The sequence below is a fragment of the Parus major genome, chromosome 1, assembly GCF_001522545.3.
Source record: "Parus major isolate Abel chromosome 1, Parus_major1.1, whole genome shotgun sequence".
NCBI classification, from domain to species: Eukaryota; Metazoa; Chordata; class Aves; order Passeriformes; family Paridae; genus Parus; species Parus major.
The window spans coordinates 14,921,477-14,945,494 of record NC_031768.1 but is presented as its reverse complement, the minus strand read 5'-3'; the positions used below and the strand labels follow the sequence as shown (position 1 = coordinate 14,945,494).

At 38.8% G+C, this 24,018-nt stretch overlaps 1 protein-coding gene across 6 annotated transcripts in view; it reads right to left on the bottom strand.

Annotated features, from left to right (window-relative positions):
• Positions 1-24,018, bottom strand: part of SH3KBP1 (SH3 domain containing kinase binding protein 1) — a 214,114-nt gene that overhangs the window by 179,475 nt on the left and 10,621 nt on the right. For 4 of the 6 annotated variants that reach the window (XM_015635209.3, XM_033512366.1, XM_015635182.3 and 1 more), the window contains exon 2: positions 10,236-10,393. In XM_015635209.3, the coding sequence (XP_015490695.1) occupies positions 10,236-10,393 (158 nt within the window). Of the gene's footprint in view, positions 1-7,248; positions 7,380-10,235; positions 10,394-24,018 lie in introns of those variants that run through there. The other 2 variants (XM_015635200.2, XM_015635218.3) reach the window with 2 other exon arrangements.

The window sequence follows — 24,018 nt, the reverse complement described above, 5'->3', positions numbered from 1 at the left end:
ATTAATGGATACCAGAGGATAACTTTCATTATTCTGTAACATAAACATCCCTTTAAAATAAATTTCCTATGCCTAAACTCATATGTTGTGGTTTTAGACCCAGTCTTTATTTCTGCATACATCATACATGCCTATTGCATGGACACATATATATGGATTTCTGAAAACATCTGGAAAGGGATTACAGTTTGAGGAAGAGCTCTTATTTTACAGTTTAATGAGTCATTCTTCTCCCTCCACTTACTTAACATTTTCCTCTGATATCCATCAGTTTCTAGTCTCTAAAAAATTTCACATTGAATGACAGGCTGCAGAAGTTCAAACAACCTAGTAAAAACATGTAGGCTAACAATATATAGATTAGAAAGTTTTCTGTGCAGAACTGTGGAGCAGTTAATTATGAAATGCAGTGTTCAGTCCCACAATCACCGTTGTATCCTCCTTGTCATTCTATCAACTTCAGTGAACCACTGAAAGGTTTCAAAGTATTATTTTCTTCTGCAGGGAAAAATCTGGTGATATTTCACAGCATGATAACTCAAATCCTAATTCCTTCCAGGATTTTACTTTAATGTTAGCATTCTGTACTTTTACAAAACATCAGCAATAAACCAGTTTTTGCTTTTGAATTAACTACCACTAATCGTGACGTTCTCTTAGTGAGAGCTAATAATGCCAGGGTTGTGGGTTCAATCTCCATATGGGCAATTCACTTAAGAGTTGGACTTCATGGCCCTTGCAGGTCCCCTCCAACTTGGAATATTCTGTGATTCTGTAATCTGTGAACTCAAGTTCACAACTGTAGGCCTTCAGGTTCTCTCAGTTTGACAAGACAGAGTCATAGAAAAGTAAATACAGCAAGTACACCACATAACATTACAAATCAACTGAAGGTCACAAATTTCATAAGTTGTGTGGGAACAAAAAGTTCTCTTGTACCTGCAAAACACTACATTACAGTAGTTCTACTTATAAGTGGTTTACTCATGAAATTAATTATATAGCAACTATTCAACTAAGTTTCAGAATTAGACTCCTCTAAAACAAAAGAAAACAATTAAAAAATTTGTTGAAAGTTACATTGAGACATGCATGCAGATTTTTGAATGGTGAATTTCAGCTATTTTTTATTTAAGATAGATAATGCAGTAGCTCTGAAATACAGGCAGTTTTCCATCCATATTCCTTTAATTCAACTCTGGAAGGAGAATAACTCAGATCAACTTAGAGAGACTTTTAAAGGAGGAAAAGATTACATTTTGATAGCACAATAAAATTGAGCCATGGGACATTGGGGAGGCATAAAGGAAACATGGAGATTTGCATCTTGCTTTCTTCTACCTCTAATTATTAGGCATTCATTGGGCCAGAGATTTGGCAATGGCAGTGTAAGAGCCATGTCTCTGTAGTGCCAGGCAGACAAGACAACAGCACCATGCACTAGGACAGGCAGTCTGCTCACCTGCTGGCAAGGTCCTGGGCCACCCTGATAAGGAAGCTTGGGGTGAGGGAACAAAAATTAAAGGATCCTTCAAGCAATCCAAAAGCTGATAAACACAGGTGGCAAAAGCAAAGCTGAGTGATGTAATGCTCTTGGCTCTAAGTAGGAAGAGAATAATTTTCAGCCAAAAGAATTAAAAGATATTTTTATTTGGCTTGTGCTGTCGATTAATAGGTAAATACTGACAGATGAATCAGGCAAAACACACCACAGCATGTTTAAATGGGAAACCAAGGCTTAGTTAAACTGGTTGTAAGGAACCAGCCAAAGTAATGGCAGTAGCTTATAATCTAAGCAGTCATGAAAATTATGAAAAAACTTTCTGTTTTAGAGACAGTACCTGTTGAAAGGGTGTTTTTAATCAGGGTTTTTGATAATACTGGCCTGTTGCCTCTGGAAAGGCAAATGCAAGCTCTCTAGAAGAACAAGTACTGACTGAATTTTCAAAAGGTGCAGCGAATCCTCACCAAGCAGGAAATGGATGAATTAAGGTTTTGTGAAGCACCAGACACATACACTCAACACCTTGCACATTCTTGAACGGCTTGTAGATGCATTTATTTCTCTCAATATTCCCATTTTTTAAAAAAAGAATTCAGTAGAAGTGAAAGTCATTACCGTCTTCTATAAAAATGAAAGGCTTGCCTTGTTCCTTCTCCCTGGGTGGGAAGTAGCAATGTTATTTCTTAAAATGTATACTCTACCTGTTTTCCTTCCATCCCTCACCACCTCCTGTCACGACCACTGGCGCTAAGTATCCATCACTGAAGAAGTCTGAAGTCAGAGTGAGTAAATAACCCATCCTATTACATGATGGTCGTTTATCTGCACCTTTGACTTTTTCCACAGTAACTGAATAACTAGAGTGTCTATATATAAACAATGATATATTTCATATGGCTGCAACAAAGCCAAAAAATGAGAATTAAGCGGCTCACGTACACCCGGCTCTTTCCAGCTCTGAAGAGAACAACATGTTCTCTGCTCATAAACCTAAACTGCTCTAATATACTCTGTCATATGATAATTTTACTTTTTACTAACTGTGCCAGTGAAATTCTAGTAGAGTACATAATTAGGTGACAGCAGGAAATGGAGGACCCTTTAAGGACTGTCTTCACCATCAGCTTCCCAAACAGTTCCCAAAAGATTCTAGGAGGAAATTGCAGCACTTACAGGAAGAGAATACAAAAATACCTAATTAGTCAAATACTACTTCCAATTGCAAATAATGCAAGCAGTTTGTCATTCCACTTGATATTCACTTTATACAAAACATGAAAATTGTTACATGGTCTACTCATGATACTTCAGAAAAAAAACAGCACTTCTGTGCATAGAAGTAAACCCTAAATACAACAATGAAAATCCAAAGAAATTAAAAATCAGCATCACCAAACAAACCCCATATATGCACACGCATTTACTGTTAATAAATTACGGTGCTTGATCAGAACTAAAGAGTATCACTAAGTCATGGCAGCAGCAGTTAGAGCAGCAATTTCTGATAGCTTTCTCTTTTTTTTCTACATGTCCCTGTTGCTCTCATCTTCATTCTTACTTGCTGTTACTGTTAACACTTAAGTAATATAAACTGAAAGACAATCAGCAGATGAAGTCTGGATACAAGCTGTACTGTTGTATGTAAATGGACTATTTGGCAGACTAAGGCTGAAACACAACCATTCACCATTATGATTACTAAATGCTGTAGGTACTCCACAGGTTTTCAGAATTCTGTTTCTCTTATATCCTTTTTTGCAAACAAATATTAAAACCATTAAAACCAGAAAATATTTCCTAAACTTAAGGGAATCCATCCGAGGGCCTTGTAATTAAACTGCAAAGAAGGTGGAAGTATTGACAAGTACTCTCACGTTAGCTTCAAACAGCAGTGAGACTGAACTGCAATTCAATTTCTAGGAACTTGTGTTTTGAGAATTTTAATGAGGTTTTTGGTCCTGTCAGGAAAAATCAGTTACACAGCTGTACTCTCTTCAAATCCAAATCTGGGAAGTATGTTTTGCAGGACATTTGTATGCAAATACTGCTAAGAACCTCTACAGATTCTACGTACAGAGAAGAGCTTCTCTCAGCAGCCTCCTCCAACAGTAAAACAATTGCCAGGCCAAGTGTGAAAATGAATCAGACCAAAATACATGGATTACTAACATATCCACCCACACACAATCTACAGAGAAAATAAAAACATCCGGAGTTTGTAAGGTTGCCAGAGGGGGAAGAAAAAGAAAAGAAAACTGATTTCAGGGGAGGCACAATATAAGTTTAGGATGCCTTCTCTTTGCCTCACAAGCTTTTAGTACTAGGTTGGAGAAATGCTGTGAACCATCTAATCCTGCCAGACATATAAATCCTTATGACTACTTTAAGAGGCTATTGCCAAAACCACATTGAATTCTTTGTATAACACACACTTCAAATAATAATACATATCTAAGTTCTTAAAAAATTGAAGCTACCTTAAACAATTATTATATTATAGCTCCAAAGAAAATATATATTTGAGAAGACATTTTCTAGATGGCACATTAGGTTCTTGTTTCAATCTCTGATCAGATTCTCCTCATGGCTTGGAGCTTCAGGAAGGGAGGAAAGGAAAGGAAAAATAAATATTTGTTTCCCTCTTAGCCCAAATCAGTGTTTTTATAATTTACAATTTAAACAGCAGCATATTTTAAACTGGAATGCTATACTGAGGTTTTCTTAAAACTACAAAAACCAGCCTGAGCCAGAAGAGGAAATAATTGAGTCTTCTTTGCATATTAATTGATAATACCTACATTAACTCTGTCAGTAAAGCAGTATTATGTGTATTTAAATAAGAATAGTTTTAGACCTCAGCAATTACACTGCATAAAGAATGAAAAAAAAAATAATTTTGTTTTCAAATTCATAAATTTAATAAAATCACAGAATGGTTAAGGGATGGAAGGGATCTTAAAGATCATTTAGCTCAAATCCCTCTGCCATGGGAGGAGCTGGATCCATGGCAGAATTTCTATCAATTCTATCAGTATATAGTCACAAGTAAGCCTCTGTTTTTTAAGGTTACATTTTGCAATATAATATACTAGACACTAACAACAAGTAAACACCTTAACACTAGCTTCACATTACTGTGTGCTCACTACCCAACTGCTGCACGTACTCTTACTTTCACATACTTCATAAAATGTTTACAGCCTAATTCCCACGAAACATCCGACAGCTGACAGACCCAAACCACCACCATTTTTCCTCTTTTCCACACCCCCACACTCCCCTGAGTAACCCCTCCCCTCAAAGCCTGCCATCAAAACATATCCAACAAACTAGTCACCACAGGACAGCCAAATCCACACTCGGTCCCATGATGAACATACGGGATCCATCCTGCTGACTGCCGTGAGCGTGGCGCGCTTCCATCCAGCTGGGAATAGCACCAGCTCCCTGTGACAGGGAATGGGAAAAAGCCTCCCTCACTGCCAGGGAGTTCCAAATCACTTCCAGGCCAAACACCCAGGGCAGCTGCCTCGCTGGAGCTCCCTCACCTCCTCTGAATGCAGATGAACAGGTTGAGGTGTGACATCGTTTGTAATCACGCCCTGGGCATCCAGGACAGCCCAGAGCGATGTCATTGCTCTGTGCTCAATTCCATTCTAAGAGTCAACACAGCCAAGTCACAGACTGCCCACTGGCACAAGACAATTTGGTCAACCTGTGTCTTTGTGAGGAGATGGGCTGGAAGAGGAGGAAAGATTTTGTTTTACTAGTTTTGCTTTCACCATTGTAAGAGTAATAACAACAGCAATAACAAATAATAACAGGCTGTGATGTTACATTTCTCCTCACAAAATCTTGATTACTGTTGACAGAAACAAAACCTCAGAGACATTTTCACTTGTGATTATATTCTCTTGCATTTCACCATAGTAGAGCAAGTTTAATGGCCATACCTAAAACTTGGAATAAGAAGCTAGTTCTCCTGACTCTCATTCAGTTAGGATCCCATGATCTAAAACAATTCTTGGAAACAAATATGTAGCAGTATTCTAGTAAGATTTCCAAAAACAGCGAAAGAAAGCTCAAATTCCTGCCAAGTGTGTTAAAAAAAAAAAAAAAACATTAAAAAATCCCCTAAACAACCAAATCAAGAGTACCCCAGCATAACAATTCACTTCAGGTAGACAGAAATAATTTCCCTATTCTGCATATAACCTCAGTGCCTCTGCTAATGCTATAACTTTCCCAGAATCATGGAATATTCTGAATTGGACAGGACCCTCAAGGATCAAGTCCAGCTCCTAAGTGGATGGCCTGTGGGGACTGAAGCCATGACAAGTGGCTACCAAGGCAGAGCTGACCCAGCCATCATTTCATTGAGAATATTCAGACTGCTGAGGAGAGCAGTGAAGGCCCTAAGAACCAACAGAGCCCAGAGCAAAGGCAGGAAGTCACAGAGGTGCCAGAGATTGCAAAAGGCTGTGGCAAAGCAGCAGGGAAGGACAACAGGAGTTGGTCAGCTCTGCCCTGCCAGGTACCAAGCAGCAGCTGGGGAAGCAGAAAACACTTCAGGAAGCAAAGTGTTCTCAGACATGGGAAATATTCTCTTTTCCTGCTCAGGAATCAAACTTCAGCTGCAAAGGGCCCCTACATGTGCACAGGACCTTTTTATGTTTTATGAAAAGTTGTATGAAAGCATGAACAGAGACAGGTAGGGGTGTGTAACAAGCACAAGGGTCTCAGAAAGAAATCCCTCACAGTTTCCCTGCAACTGGTTGTGATAAAAGCAAACAAACCACACAGAAAAGAAAATTAAAATGACAAGCAACAGATAAGGATCCACACCGTGTACCTATGATTCAGCATGAGCATCTTTGACATCCTACAACTAATGTGCACTATTTAAAGATTGTATTCTGCTTTCATTACAAGAAATCCAGAGTGCTTTTCTGACCTGAGGCAGCAGTACAGTTACAAAAATCCCTGCCCTGTTTCACTGGTTCAAAACACGAGCTACACATCAGAATTTCAAAAACAACTATACTACACTTCTTGCTTAACATAAATTTACCTCTCCAATTCTGCTAGTAATATTGGCAAGTCCTCTGGAGTACAGAGAAGCTTTCAGGTTGTTACATGCACCAGATTCAGTTTACTAGTATGAGATTCTTCAATCCCACATAAAATTGTCTTTGAAAACTAAAGCCAGCAAGCATGGCTCTGCACCAGCTTCCTGCTTTCTACATCTTCATCTGCTATCAGCAAAATCTGTCTCAGATGCCATCACACTTACAAACACAGTTTTACCCTGCAGAGCATGGATTTCAAACTGAAGTTTTCAAGCTAGAAAGACATCGAAAACCAGCTTTATATCTTATAAATGAGCAACACTGCAATCACACCTGCTACCTCCTCTTTATCAGCTGCACAACTGAGAATTAAAACAGACACCAGGAACAGTACATAATTGTCCATTCGTACTTCAATTTTCTGCCTGAAAAACTGAAAGAAAACAGAAGACGACAACCAGATACACTTTCGTACATTTCTTACAGTACATTCAGCACCATTATCTCTAACAAAAGTAGGTATCTTCAGGTGTTGACAGAGGTTAGTTAGATCTTAAAGGGAGACCAAAGATTTTTCTCATATTTAAACAAACTTCTTCCTCAAAATCTTCCGAGTGGCCATAGCTGCAGATTACTAGGCAATGAAAGAAGAAATAGAAAACAAATTTCAAATACCTTTTCTGTTACGGCTTGCATATTGAATTTCAGAGCATAAGAAGAGTATGAATCCGTCTTTTTTGTCACTTTATGTATAAATATACAAAAAATTCAGAGCAGTTACTTTGTAGATTCAAGAACAGGAAGCACCTCTGCTACAGCTTCGTGGAGAAAGTCCCTTGAAAAAAAACTGCGTATGTACTTCACGTATATCACTGCTACCTCCCCTTTCCTCTTTCTGTCTCACATCTGTCTTCAGACAACTCCTCTTCAATGGTCTCCTAATACACATCTATTCCAAGAAATTTTAAAACACTTTTACTACATGCAACTCCAAAAGCCTTTTGCACATTCACAACGTATTTCACTTTCCCTTGAAAAATATGGGGCATTTATTTCCTAAGTAACACTTCAAATTAATGTCTTTTCATAAACATTCCAATGTATTGCATTTCCCTATATTTCCATTTCTGATTTCTACTTCTTTTGTTCCAAACTCAGCTTCCAGAATCTGTGCAGAAATGTTAACAGAAACCATTCAGTACTCTTTACAGTGTTAATGCCATGATTTAATTTCAGCCCAAACATTCAATTTTTGCAAACCCCAACATTTTATTTGGAACATCATCATGAATTTATTCAAAAGAAAATAAAATCACAGGAAGGAAAAGCTCTTCTCCATAATAAATTATTCCTACCTCAAACGCAAAGTACCTAGAACGCAAAGTACCTCAAGAATTTCATTTCTAGTTTTTAATCTTTGAATAACTTTCTCAACTACTCTTAAAACTAATTTTGATAAGAAATAGGAATTTAGAGTTGCATTCAGGTTCACTACTCATCTGTAACATCCCTTTTTGCCTGTTTCCTAATTACTTTGTTGATACACACTTTGCCAACAGGGCATGAACTGACTGCTGGTGAGTCCAACACTGCATTCACTCATTAAAAATTTTCCATAATCAAGAGAAAGTTTACAATTACTTATAATCTTACTGGGAAGAGTGATTATGCTCAACAAGCTTTCTAATGGGGTTGCTGTTTTGACTATAGCTCTCCATACAGGACATTTACACAAGAAAAACAAGAAAAATAAAGGTTTTTGCTTAAGAGATTCATAAGCTAACTCTGCTTTAAGTAAGTGTGTATCTTCTACTCCATCTTATCTAGTTTAGAGAGAAAATGCTTGGCTACAAAAAACATCTTTGACTTTAAATCCTTCCTCGTTTTCAGCTTGAGCACAATGTAGTTTTTAGTTCTTTAGAAAACAGCCCTGGATGCTGATTAAAAGAAGAAATAAATTTAAACAAAAACAAAACAAAACAAAAAATAGGCAGGAAGGAAAGAGCAGGGAGTGGTATTTCATGAGAAGACAAAATCTAAACCATTTACTGTTGTGTTAGAACTTTCTATTGAAAAAAAGCTATTTATATTTCAATTATGTGACAGGATGCCACAGTTTGAAGTAATTTTGGAAAGAAGAGGCCTTAAAATTAGGTACTAATGGTGCCAACTTGCAAATCTTTAGATTAGTATATTCCCATAACAGACATTCATAGGCTGCATTTATTTAAAACACTAAATCAAACACCTCCTAAAATCAGTAGCAGATTTAAAACGTCAGCCAGGAAAATGCCTCGAGGAAGTATGCATTTGTCCCACAGTTCAGTCCCAACAGAGTTCAAGAAGAAAGATTATTACCAATAATTACCAATTACCAATACACAATGAATATCAAAACAGTTTCTTTCCCGTAGCCCAAAGTGGGGATTTTCAGAGATTAGCAAAAACCAGACTATTGTCCTCTGCCATATCCTTTCATTTCATTGAGGCCCTGGCTTGCTCCTGATTTTTGCTGCCTGACACACAGAGCTGCTTTTTCTTGTTGCCAGTGATGGGAGCAAGGATCAGGGTGTATGTTCACTCCCACAAAACACCTGAGGCTCCGGTGTCCACCCCCACACCCCCTGCTATGGGCTGGCTAAATCACAACCAGACCACTTCCCCCAGTGCCTCAGCATATGTAGCACTATGGAAGCAAAATGAAATTACTTCACTACGTCCATATGTCTAAACACACAACAGTCTTACACTGTTAGAGGAAGTTAAAAAAAAAAATAGAAAAAAGGGGGGGGAAAAAAAAAAAAAGACATTTATACCCTTAGGAAAGGGAAAGTACCAAAGCTCCTCTTGGAAGCTGTACTAAAACATTAACATGAAACCTATTTATGTAATTTATTGTAATTATTGGTCTCTTTTCCATAGTGGAAAGCCAGGTTTATGGAGATTTACAGAAATCAACAGCCTAGGTCTGCAATGACAAATCAAGGAGGCCCAGAGGTACTAATAACTGGCTTTGTATGTGCAGACATATGTGTGCAAACACAGATGCCCAGTAAAAAAAAAATAATTTCTTTCTAAACCTCTGAGCGGTTGTCCTAAAACAGGGATTATTTGGTATATTACAAGTTATTTAGTATATTAAGTGAATACGAATTAATGTTTTTTTAAAGAGTTTTTATAGGCAATGTATGGAAAAATCTAATTATTCTCTACTAGTTTAGCTAGGAATAAATATTCACCAAAAAATCTTCTATAAAACCTAAGAAAACATTCTGGAAAAGCAGAATCTGTTACAGGGAAGACAAAATATTTAAAATGCAATGTCCTATAAGTTGTTCTAGAATAACCAGTTGGTTCTCCAACCACAAAGTCAAATATTTTCACTGAACAGCAGAGAAATGTAGGGGTAGCTTCTTTTATTTTCAGCTTGTCTTTGCAAAGAAAGTAATCTTTTCTTTGTAACGTTGTCTCAATAGAACATTGCACTTTATATATGCAATACATTATACAATATATTTGTATATACAATACATGTGTATATGCAATATATTATGGTTATGGATATAAGAGATACTATGATATAAAGGCTGATATCTAGCCTAAACAGCACAGTACATAAAGCTTATATACACAACACAAAAACAGTTCCACTTTGTACTCACTCTTACAAAGTTGTCAGGGAACAAACCTCTTCTGCCTTTGAGCTGTCCTTCCCACCAGCCTCCATCATCCTTCTTGATGTTGGTGATTATGTCACCTACAGTGATTGTCAGCTCATCATCGTGTTGAGCTTTGTAGTCAAACTCCACTATCGCCTCCACTAAAAGAGAAACACACATGTGCACAGTTACTGACTTCATTTAAGTTTTTCCTGCCTTCCAAAGGCATAAGAAAACACCAATGCAATCATGTATTCTCAGTGAAAGTAATATATTCAGCATAACCAAGAGAGTACATCAAAGAGGCAACATGCAATGGTAATGTTCTGTGGGTAACTGCTACAAGAGACCAAAGTGAAAAAACACACAAGAAAGCCCATTGTGGTTAAGGCAATATTTTTCTTTATTTTTGAAATTAAATCAATTTGTGATGCTTTAGCAATATTTATTTTGGCAGCATTACAGAGTTTATTTTTAGTTCTTGGACGAAGTTTTGCCTTTTGTTCACAGGGCTTTCAAAGCATTTTCTTTTATATGGAAATTGACATGGAAAGGTTCTCAAATTCATAAGTATCCCAAGCCACTGCAACTACCTTGTTACCTAAATACACCACTATCAACCTAAAAGGTATTTAACAAGATTTTTTTTTCATCATAATGACTTTCAGTGTTGTTTATATAGAAATGTAAAGCTTTACTTCATGAACATGCCCTCACGGGGTTTTATCAAAGAGGTGATTTATTTCACTTGTGATTATGCATCAAAGAATTAAGATTAAATACTTCTACTGCTCTGAATGTCTGCTATCAGAGTTGCACTATAAGCCTGCTATCATTATATGTATGTCTGTCTTTCCCCATCCCTTGAAACCACATACACAAGAAAGTCTCTGTAGAGAATTCAGAAAGTTATAAAAACAGAAAAATTCCTTTAGAGAATCAAAAATAATACACCTGGGGTACTCAATGTGGAAGCCATAGTTATATTTAGTGGTTCATCAAACATTTACTGGCCAGACTGGCAAGATCTGGAACAGCCATATCTGCAAACCTTACTCTTGTTTTCTTCAGTGGAAAATCTCATCCCAGGACTTTCCACCAAATATTTATCATTTCAACCACTGAAACAGCAAAGTGAGAACTAGTAACAGGCATCTGCTTTCTCCATAAATGACTGTGCCATGGATACCCTGCAAGCTCGAGCCTGCAAAGAGGCAATACCAGCTCACAAAGCAAAGCCAACCATTACACCACAGGCAGCAAAAAGGTTCTGTCTGAATAACAAATCCTGCATACTAAACTGAATTAAGTTGACAGGAAAGCAGAGTTACTTCTTTCCACCCCCAAAATGTCACACAGTCACAATGCTGAATATCTCCATCCCTCCTCCAGAGCCTGCAAGTCATAGCTAAAGCAGTGTTCTGACTTTCGGATACGTACCAGCCACAAGTTTATGGCTTATAATATTCCTCTATTACTTCTTCTGTGAAGTCAAAAACCATTGTAAAACCATTTTACGGGAGGCCTGCTAAACTACATAATGAACAGCAAAAGAGAAAGAGTGGCACCACACATTATAAGCTGACATGCAAACAGAACATGAAAAATGGAACAGCGAAACTTAACTGAAAAATCAGAGTCATTCAGGCTGAGAGGGACTTCACATCTCCAGTTCAGCTTTCTGTTCAAAGCAGGACCAGCTCTGAGGTCAAACCAGGCTACTCAGGGCTTTGCCCACATGGGTCTTGAAATCCTCCTACCTCCTCCTACAGAGGCAGATAGGGCACACTGGAGAATCTGCTCCACTGTTTGACTGGGAAAAAGGTTTTCTCTCTACAATCTCCTGGAGCCTTTCTTGTATCAGTTTTCACTCACTGGTCTTGTTGTCCCACTGTGCACTGCTGTGCAGTAACTCCATCTTCTTGATAACCTACTTGTAAGCTTTGTAAGGCTGCTATTAGGACCTCCCAGTTTCTCTTCTCCAAGCTAGACAATCGGAGCTGCTCTACATTCAGGTCCCTTCACTCTTGAACACATGAACTGTTCCACCAATTTGGTAGAAATCACAGATATGAGGAGATTGCACTCCACTGCCTTCTCCAGTACTCGATAAAGATGTCAGACAGAACAAGTTCGAGAAGAGCCCCCAGTGGTACTTCATTTATTATCATTTATATATAATCATTTATTATCAGCTTGAATGTCCAGTACAAACCACTAACCACTGCCTAAATCACAGAGTTTTTTAGTTTGGAAGGCACCTCTGTAGACCAGTCCTCTTATTCAATGCATAAGCAGCTAAAGCACAGATTGCTCATTCTTATGGAGCCAAGTTTTGAGTATCTTAAAGAATAGAAATTCCAGTGTTTGATCACCCTTAAGATTAAATATGCTTTCAGATACATCAATAAGATCAGCTTGAGCCTTCTCTTCTCCAGACTAAACAGCCCCATCTCTTTCAGACTCTCCCCAGACGTCACAGGCTCCAATCCCTCTACCACCTCCATGGCCCTGCACAGGGATCACTCTGCTCTCTCTATCTCTCTCTTGTAACACAGAGCCCAGAACTGGACACAGAACTCCACAGCTGCCTCACCAGAAAGGAGAAGGGGAGAAGGATCACATCACTCCTCCTGCTCCCAGCACTCTGCCCAAAACAGCCCAGGGAGCCAGGAGCTGTCCCTGCCACAAGCACACGCTGCTGCCTCACGCTCTGCTCCGTGTCCAGCAGCATCCCTGGGCCCTTCCCCACAAAGCTGCTTTCCAGACACTCAGGCACAGCCTGTACTCGTGCCTGGGGTTATTCCTCTCCAGCTGCAGGATTTGTTCAGATATGACTTCCATTTCATAAATCCACACTGACTACCAGCTTCCTGTTCTTCATAAATTTGGAAAGTGCCTCCAAGTTTATTATTTTCATCATCTTTCAATTGTTCACATGGGGCTGACCAGCCTGTAGTTTTCAGCAAAAAAAAGAGGCTTCTTGCTCTTCCTGAAGACAGGAGGTGCATCCTTCTGGTTTTAATGAACCTCTCCTAATCACAGTGACTTTTTGAAGACCATCAAGCAAACCTCCTGATATCAGTTAGCTCCCTCAGGATGTACCAAACCAGTGTCCATGGCCTTGCACATGACCAGTTTGTTTAAATATTCTCTAACCTGATTCTCTTCCACAGAGGGAAGGTTTACCTGGACTTTCCTACTGGTTTCAGAGTCCTGAACAGGCCAACGTCTTTCCTCTTCAAGTCCAGGCTTGCAACCCTGCTTTCTGCCTATCTCCTCCTCCTGTCTGCATCCCAAACGTTGTCATTCCCTGTCAGTGACACTGAGGCTGCCCTCAGCCTCCAGATGCCCAAATAGTTTTGTTTGAAGGTATGAGATCCAGTAGACAACACACTCCAGAAACCTCCTGAACTGCTCACACCCAACCCAGCACATAAACAAACTACATTCTCCCTCCAGTAGATATCAGAGTGATTGAATATGAGCTATGCTATTCTATCTTCACAATCCCAATCCCAGTCCTACAATCTGAAGCTGCATGCAGACAAGTAAGTCCTCTTTTTCATCTCATGCTGTCTGCATGGTAACATAGACATTTCAGAGAGGAAACCAGCTGTGCTGACTTCCCAGAAAGAGTAGAAAAGTTTTCCCTGTAATTCTGAAAAACACTGCCTTTGTTTATATGGGTATACTTGGGAAAGACCCCCTTCAGTCCTGATATTTTTGATTATAAGGTGCCCATTGTTTGTACCACACTTTGTTTGCTGACCTGGCCTACCAATTGCTCATAAGATAGTTAGCAGAGATGCTTTTGCCCTAACCAGATGAATCCTATCTTTTCCAAGCAACCCTCAAAAAGACTCTCATGATGATAAAACTAGAATTCTATTGCTGACACCAGCTATGCAACCAGCTTACCCACAGGATCTCTCCACTCATCCTAATGCACTTTGCTCTCACCAAAGGATCAAGGAGAATCCACCCAGGCTCCCACACTCTTGGCCATCACCCCAGAGCCATATTGTCACAGCTAATAATTTCAGATCCCTTCATGTGGTCTCATTGAAACCTACCAGGCAGAGCAGCAGGGAGTAGTAGCCTGAAGCCAGATATGCTTTGGCAGTCTTACCACAGTGTTCCAGGTCCTGGCAGCCAACAAGCCTCTCTAGATGACAAGTCAGTCCAGGACAGGTCCCATCAGTCTCCAATACTTGCAGGAGGGAATTTCCCTACTGTTACCACTTCCCACTTTCTCCTGGTGCTTCTTCATGGCTCAGATTTACCAGCTTGGGTGCTTCACTGGACTAAGCACCCAGACCCCCATCACCTACAAATGCATTGAATCTGTTCTCTAATTGCAGATTTTGAAGTGGAGCAGGAGCCTTCCTCCTGGAATCAGAACTTATAAATTCTGGGTTTTCAGGCTTGCCATTCTGGGAGTCTCTAAACCCATCCCAAGAAGCACAGACTCCATCTGCCCTTCATCAGCAAAGTTGTGGGTTTGGGTTCTTGAAACCTCAGGGACCTGAAGACCTGGAAAGCCAAACCGTCTGAGTTCAGCTAACTAACAAATTTTTACAAATATTTCTAATATACGAAGTAGCATCAATATTAGCCATACATATCATACACATACATACATAAACATACATACATACACATACATAAATATAGTTTACCCAGACCAAGGTATATTTGGATCAGAAGTGTATTTACACAATAGGTCTCCAAAAACTACTGGATTCAAGCAGTGGCATCAAGGTACACACATCAATGAAAATTTTTATCTCTACAGAACACAACAGGACTGTGGCTCAGAAAAGGCAAAATTTAGACTATTTAGCATGGTATTTCCAGTTTGGTTGAACCCCAGGAAAGATCTCTTGAAAGTGAGGTCCTGTATCTTCATTTCTAAGCAGCCTACTGGGATGTCCTTGCTTTCAGGATGCAAAGCTTTTTGCGTGTGTCAAGTCATTTCTCCTCCCTACTTAGGAGGCCTTAAAATCCTGTTCTGATTTTAAATGAGTGCAATTACATACTACTTTGCTCTTCCTCAGCAACTAGGAGGTGGGTAGAGAGCTGTAGGGGGGAGATGGCAAGGCAGCAGGAATTTGGGCTGGCCCCGACCACTGATTCTTCAATCACTCCTCAACATTCAAACTGCAGCAAGACATAATGAAAGAAGACAAACAACTCTCCCACTCTGTAAGTTCCATATTTTTCAAGAGTTCTTCTATTGCTGTTCTTGCTGTTCTTTCCCTTAAGAAGGCTGCAAAATGACATGATTATTGACCGTTTTCTTATTAATTATGATCTCTCTTTTAAGTAAAGGCACCAAAAGGTGGAACGGGGCTGTTGACTCTACAGTGGCCTTGGTAGGCTGGAGGCACTGGAGTTAACTCCCTGAAGTTTGTCTGGCTTGCACTAATTCACATACAGACAGCTGCAGCTGTTCAATCACTTTTGTTTTACTGAAGGTTCGTTTAAACAAACAGAAAACCCCAACCCTTTACTGTTCAGGCCTTTCTCTGTCTATAAAAGTTTCCACTTATTAAAAAACACATATAAATATTTTTAAAAGCTGCCTCCTCTCAGAGAATTTGATTACTGTAATGTAAGTGTGTGTAAGCTGTCAGAGACATATGAGTCACCAAAATAGGACCACACAATCAAGATGTTTATAAACTCTTCAAAGAAAACCAAAAGCACAGTTTGGAAAGAGAAATAAGAGTACACCTAGCAAATGTGCAGAATTGTGACAAACTGATGGGAAGATACTTCTAAGATCACTCAAAATTCTCATTTATCACAGTACTGAAATCTGAGGAGCGTATGACAGCCAAAAGTGCTCTACAATTTATAGGTTCTTGCAGTTGCAGTTTTTAAATCAAACTCATTTTTTAAAGCATTTTAAATCACCTCAAACTGTTTTGAAAAATTCATTCTGCCAGTGAAACTTAATATTTTTTGTTTCTTTTGAGGTGAAACTTAGTCTTCTTGGGAGCTGAACTGATATTAGAGACAACACTGATCCAGGCTTGTTATGAAAAAGAGATTTGACTTGTGCTTCACATCTGTAAATACGATATACCTGATTCCTGAAGTGCTGTGCTAGATTTCTCCTCAAGAACTGGACTAAAACTGTGTCCCAGTTAGCACAATTATTCATGACGTGAGAAAATCTCCATGGACAGTAAGCTCAAACTAATTTTGTTAACCAACAAAGGTTGGTCTTAGGCCCAGCTCTGCCAAGGTAAACAGATTGTTACTTTAACAGCCAAAACTCAAATCCCTTTTAAGCCAAGAGAAAAATGAAATGGCAAAATTGGGACAGGCAGATCTGGTTTCTCTTTTTAGAGAAATTTTCTTCAAAATATTGTACCTCATGATGACTGAAAGTCAAATTTGCCCAAGCCTGAAAACTCTAGCTACTAGGCTCTTTCTGTTAGAAAAAGGCATTTTGTACATTAGGAATGAAATCCAATATCAAAAGCTATCCAGGTTATTTTGATCTACAAGGAGAACATTTATTCTCATGCCAACAAAATCAGCTATTCCTAGTCTTATATTACCATCAATCCAAACTGTAACACAAAAACTCATGAAACAGAATCAAAGCTAGTTATTAAGAGCCCTGCTGGAGACTGGCACAGTACAACTCATTACTGCAATGTCAGGGATAAAGATTTTTTTAATTTAATGCTTAGTGGTTTGGATTTAAAATACAGAATTTGAATTGCGAATGATATGAACCAGGCATTGAAATGTAAGTTGACAGCTGTATTTTAAAAAAGCTCACCTAGAAATAAACCTGTTGATTTAAAAAAAGTTTAACTAGTCCTACCATTCATTCCCCAAATTAGTCTTGCACATAGAGGTGAAATAATTTTGTTGATAATTAAAAATATTTTTCTTATTGTTTAGTTTGTTTCCTTGCCACATTTTAAATTACAAGTTCAATCTAATCTCTTAAACCAACCTAGTCAGAATTTCTTTGATAATGCTAACAACACTTGAAAACAGAAATGTCTCTGTTCATTCTATTTTCAGTTATTGTACAGTGCTTTTCCAAGCAAGAAATAATAAAGAAAAACTGAGATTTTCTACTGAGCAACAAAAACTATGTTATTAAATCAGTTTCTTGTGAGACATCTGAAGTGTGTAGGCACAATGGAAATGTTATTAACCTCTTTGGCACTATTCCACCCAAGTAACAGCATCCATATGGCAACACCACCTTCTGCAGCAGTCTGGTTTCACACCCAAACGTAGACATTCAAGTGAGTAAATGCAATTAGACATGGCAGTCAAGGAGTTAAGAGCTGTAAGTTTTATGTTTTCCCTTTTCTAAGTCACTCAGCTTCATGTGAAGGATAAACACTCTTGTTGCATTGGCTTACCCAAAAAAGCCAGAACAGAAACCAGACAGACTACCTGCAAATATTCTGCATTCAAGCTTTCAGTTAAAGCTCAAACTACATTTCCTCAGAAGAGAATGCATAACTCCTTTGCATAAAGATAACCTCTTATAACAGGTTAAAAATCTGACCATTGAATTCCATCTGACTCAGCTTCACAGACAAAGTCTTCTTCAAATGTGCTGCTCTTTCTAAGACACCTGGGTACAAACTGGTGAGCCTAGCATAGCTTCAGAGCTTATGGGCATACTTAAAAAAAAAAGCACATTATTTTTTCTATATGACAGGTTGCAATAAAACTCTTAGTGAAATATTAGGAACCACCACCAGGAGAGAAAAAATCAATACCTTTTATTAGACCAAACAGCAAAGCATGACAGACTTACAATTTGAAATTAAATTTAAAGAAAAAAAAAACCCCAACAAAACAAAAAACAACCGAACAACAAAAAAAAACCACCCAAACAAACAACGACAGGAAAAACAACAACCAGGATTGAGAGAAGATAAGACAGATTCATATAAAATCTGCTCTGGCTCTTCTACCAGAGAGCAAACTTATCTGTAGTTTATAAAGACTCAACTCTCTCAATATCATTACACTTTACAATATGAGATGAAGGAATGAGTCACTGAACAGGCCTAAGAGTCATCATTCTACCAAAATGGAAATGCCTCATAAAAAATTTGATTAATTAACAATATACCATTAACATTACAGCTTAAACGTAAATTACAATTGGTATTTTAAGGAAAGCTTGAGCTGTTAGTTTTGTAGCATGTCTGTGGCACAAAAAAATAACTTCAATATTTTGTATCTACTTGATTGGAAGCAAGAACCACAATTTTCTTGAAAAATTCATTCCAAACTTTGCTCAATTTTTAACATTTTTATTTTGCAACACTATCAGAAATAATATTCCCTGCTGAAAGTATTTGCAAGGATTTCACTTCATGAAAAAGAAAAGCTGTAGGGGAAGTAAAAAACAATATCAGAAGGAAAAGCAGTACTATTTAATCTTCAAGATGTTAAATTCATGCTACATGGTAAACAGCAACTCCTCCACTTAGACAACAGCCTTCAGTTTACATTATATTTTCCTATTTCCCCTTTGCAAACAATGTTGGGGAGCTAAAGGTCATAGTCCTAGAATAGTACCTTCACTGCATCATCACTCCCTCAAAGAGCTGAGCAGCCACAGAAGGGGGCTAAATCATTTTGCCCTAAATCATATTGCCCAAAATCATATTGCCCAAAATCATATTGCTTGGGTTCCTTTCCTTGTTACAGTCCCAGTCACCTCCCACAGGCCACAAATCCTCACCCAGCCTGCACCCTGGGGACACCCTGGGGACACCCTGGGGACACCCTGGGGACACCCCAGGGCTCAGGACAGGTGGGAAGCACTGGAGGGGAAGCCCTGTGGTGTGAATTCACACCTACACACACAGGCACAGAAACACAGCAGCTCTGCAGAGGACCCCAACCAAGTCCTGATCTGGAGGAGAGTGAACACTTGGCCTGGGGCTGTCCTGATGTGACTGTTCCCTGGACAGCAGCAGAGCTGTGGCCCCTCCAGCTGACAGAACACCTGAGCTGTCCTCCAAGAAAAGAAGAGAGCTAGCTCTCTGTTTTTCAAAGAGGTATGCTTGGCTCCAGTTTTTTAGAACACAACAAACACACAGTTATTCGAGTGGAAATAACCCAGTAGCACAAGAAATACTTTATATTCCAGCTAAGGCACTTGGTGTGACCACAATCCATCAAAAAAAATCTCACATTTACAGTCAGGTTAAGAACAACAGTAAGTCAGTGTGTTTGTATTTTTGTGTTTAAGTGGGAGGGTTTCCACATAAAATACAGATCTCATAGCAAGTATGTGGTAATCAACTTCAGGAGGGTATTTCTAATAAACATTTTGGATTTTATTTTTTCTGAAGCCTATAGCAGTTGCCTCTAAGTGAATTTATTAACTCATTAACTTAACTCCTAACTGTTAAGAAAGACTGAGATTGCATAGATAATTTTTGGCATTCTTGTGGCTGTCAGTCAGAGGAAACACTTCTATTCCATGAATTAATTGATCTTTTCCTGCGGGCAAAACGATCCTTCTACCTTGGACAACAAACCACTTAAATCACATTCTTGCTACTGAAAGAGACTAATTTTACTGTAATCCATCGGTTCTGTCAACCAGAGTGCCTCTCAACTACAGCAGATGCTCCCAGAATGCACAAACAAACCTACTTTAAATTCACATTGTCAAGTTTGCAGACAACGTGCATTGTGTTAACCAGTAACTAAAGAAATACAGTGCTTCTCAGAGGCAAAATTGTCTTGAGAGCTGTTCACCTTTGGAATTGTTCTTTCCCACAGAAACTAATGCACACAAGGACCCATTCAGAAGAAATGGAAAACATTAGATTTCAGGGAAAACATTTAACATCATCTTAACATCATCATCTTAACATGAATTCCTGCCTCTTCCAATATCCATAAAAACAATTCAAAGTTCAGAAGAGTATAAATTATTATACCCATTGCTGAGAAAAACAGAAAAGGAGAATAGTACTGTAAACTGTAAACTTAAAGTAAACAAAGACAAATAAGTCCCGTTTGACAAACTATACATTCATACACACTTGTTAGTACTGCTTCTCTACTCTTGCAGTTTCTAAATCTCACTCTCAGCCAACTGAGGTAGAATATGAGTTACTTCTTCAGAACAAAAAGGAGACAGATTACAGCTAAATACACCCAGAACTATTGATAAAACTACCACTTGGCTAAATTCATGAGAACTGCTGCCAAATTAATGTATCACCATAAAAAGTAAGCAGGGTGGAAAAGCCGATGCTGTGAAAATAAGTGCTGTGTTAAATTACTCAGAAGTAGTAGCCCAGTATTCTAGTCCCAGATTTGCCTTGATAATACTTACAGATGCCAATGAGGTGGAAAGAAAAATGAATAAAAAATTGAAAAGACAAGGAACAACCACCTTTTCAGAGATGATGTACGCATCATTTAACCCTCAGGAAGATGAGCAGACATTGTGGTCAACAAGAGGTTCACAGTCTTCACATTGTGTAATGCATAGCATTTGTTAAAACTCTGAGCTTCTAAACCAGCAACATGCACCTCTTCTCATTAAAATCAGACTAGAAGCATGAATGTAATTATGAATATGATCTCAGAGGAGCTTGGAGGATTTCACTAGATGCCTAAGCTGTTACTATCACCACACGTCTTTGCCAAAAGTAGCAACCCTTTTGCACAGGAGGAGGATGGGGAGAACACAACATACTCCTCTGCATCTTAGCCACATTTGCTTGAAGTGCTCATAAAAACGGTGTTACATTAAGTAACCAACTGAAAAGTGGTGCACAGATACATCCTGTTGAGTATTCTTGCTTTTGGAAGTGGCAATTTCTGCAAGAAGAGATTGGCAAGAAGAGATACTGGCAGCAGTATCTTGATGTAGCCGAAATCCTCAGACTATGCTACAGCCCCCTTTGCTGTGTGATCCCAGCTGCAGACAAACACTGTGTATTATAACAATTTCAATAAAAATATTGAATTTCAATATTCAACAATTTCAAACCATTTTCCCTCAGTTCAATGGAATTCTATCATTTTTAAGATAGCAGTTGCAAAATATTTACGCCAGCAGCAACTTTTCTGATTCCACCTGTCAAATGTTAGGACCACAAACCTGTGTTGTGTTTTAACATTATGAACTGTCACGAAGACGAGCGCTGTACAACAGCGAGAAGCTGGGCTGGATGGAGAAAACAAATAATCAGATTTTTTCTTCCTGACCTATAACATAAATCCAAGCATTTCCAGCTACAAACCTTCAGATTCAGAGGATGGTCAGGCCCGGTATGGAAGTTCTCAGCAGTGTAATAATTTATATGCTAAATTAATGGGCACAACTATTGTGCTTTCACATACAACAAACAATTGGGCATTACAGGAGCTGTAACTTCTGTGTGTGTATATTGGGGCTCACAGCCCTAAGTACAAGAGTTCAGGTGATTGGTAATTTCATCACTATGATCCAAGACAACATTTACATGCCAGCATCAAGCCATCTTCACTAAAACTCCACACCACACTGAAAGAAAAGCCAACAACCAGCTAAGGTGTTAAAAACACCAAACTTCCTCAATTATGTGAGCACCAATGGAAGGCAGGATGGGAATGTTTGGCAAAAGGACACATGCGATTAAAAGAACACATTTACCACCTATCAAAATAATATTTTCTGGATTAATAAAGACATTTCATAAAACTCCTGCTCATGACCCTTAGAAACTTCTCATTTAACATCAGGTTCTTTTATTCTCCTTCGGTAAGAACAATAGGACTGAAAAATATGCTGTTTTAGAATTACTGCAAATATGAATTCACAAGTTCCAGATAATCCTTGGGCAAATAAACTTCAGTATTATATCAGATAATGTGTCAGCTTCTGTGCATTAAAAAATGTTCAAATTACAATTTTAGATTTCAGGATGCAATTCTGGAGTAGTAAGTTTTTGATGGCATCTCTAATGCCTCTGTTTACTCAGCTCAAATCAGCTTCTGTAGGTAACGTGTTCTGCATGTCACAGTAAATGGAATTCAAAAGCTAACACTTTTTTTCTTGATGAACAAAAATCCACATCAGAGGAATTAGCTGATCTGTTTTTTTTTAACGGTGCTTTCCAAAATCCCAAGTGTCAATCATAGGCCTGGGCAATGAGGCACTTGGATTAACATTTTTTAGTTTTATATTCTCTTTGAGAACTTCTCTTGATTTTGAACAAGACAAAGCCTTTCAGAAAGCAGAGATTATGCTGCAAGCAAAAGACACAGCTCTTTGAACAGGTATCTGGTAGCATGTTAAATGTCTCAAGAAGTCTCCTCCTCCACCAGAAAAAACACTCCCTTCCAAGGAATCCTCTTTAAATCTTATGGTGAGAACAAGCCTCCAAAAGGGAGACACTACACAGAGCTCCTCCTTAGAAGAACAATCCTGAAAGCAAAACCTGATGCAAGCCAAAGAAGTAAATCTGAAAGCTTATCCCTGACTTTCATTGTGAGCCAGAGCAGCTTGTGACCTGATGACAGCGTTGTTCCAAAAGGGAATCTGAGCCGCTCTGTGCTGGTTGAATGGGAATGCTCAGCCGAGCTGCAGAGAGTGAAAGCACAAACAACAGTCAGCATTTACACAGAAGAACCCATTACAGCACTGAGGATGGGGGGAAAGGGGGAGAAAGCAGCAGGATGGAGCTTTGTGGGACCCAAGCACACAAACAGAGGCAATAAACCCTATTGTTTTATAAGCAGTTATTCTTCTGACAACCTCCTCCTCTCATCCACCCCCAGTAACCAGCACTGGCACTGAACAGAACAAAGTGTGTGGCCAAGGAAGTAACAACAAGAGAGATTCTCCTCAAGACAAGTAGAACTTGCTCAGATGCAGGCACAGAATCTTTCTACAGCATCCAGGAGGGAACAGGCAGGTAAACCATGCAACCAAGAGAGCTAGAGAGGACAGAAATAAGGTGGTCACTGAATGTTTTCTACCTTGAGCATTTCTTCCAAGGCTAAGGAGAAAGCTCTGCTTTTCCATCTAAGAAAAAGGTTCCTGGACTCCGTCTCCTAAAAGAATCTTCTAATGGTCTTCCCTGGTTTCCAGTGGTACAAGCTTTTAGAGTAAAGGAAATCAGAAGTCAAAACTAATTGTAGATTTCAAAGGGTCTGGAGAGGTAAAGAGTGTGTCTTACATTCAATTTCTCTGCCTACAAGGCTGCATTTACATCAGCTCCTTGGTTTTGGTTCAAGAGAGACACTGACAGACTTGAACAGACAGAAACTGAAATTCTACTTAAAATAGCAACATCCTGCTTTTAAGTTCTCCAAATCAAAAAAAAAAATCATTGGAACTTCAGTATTTGGCTTTGCCAACTTCCACAGCCTGTTTTACTCCATGTACCAGAGGCACCACTCTTCCACCAGAAAATATCAAAAACGTGGCTGGCAAAACACAATATGCAACACACACTTCAGCAATATTGCAGGGTACCAATTTCAACCCTGAAAAAACTTCGCAGATAAAAAAAAAGTCTCTAAAAGACAACCAATCCCTTTCCTTCCTGACATATTTATAGGAATCCTGCCAAAGGTTTCTTCTGTCCCTAATTTCAAATAAAATGCTTAGAGGATCACCTACAATTGTGCTGTCTACACCAGATTGCCTTCAGAGCTCTGTATATCTTTGCATCTTAATTTAGGGAATTTTGAGACTCTGTAAGTGAAATACATAAGAAAGCTTTCTAAAAAGGGAAGCAGTATGTTTGAAAGATGAGGGGAAGGG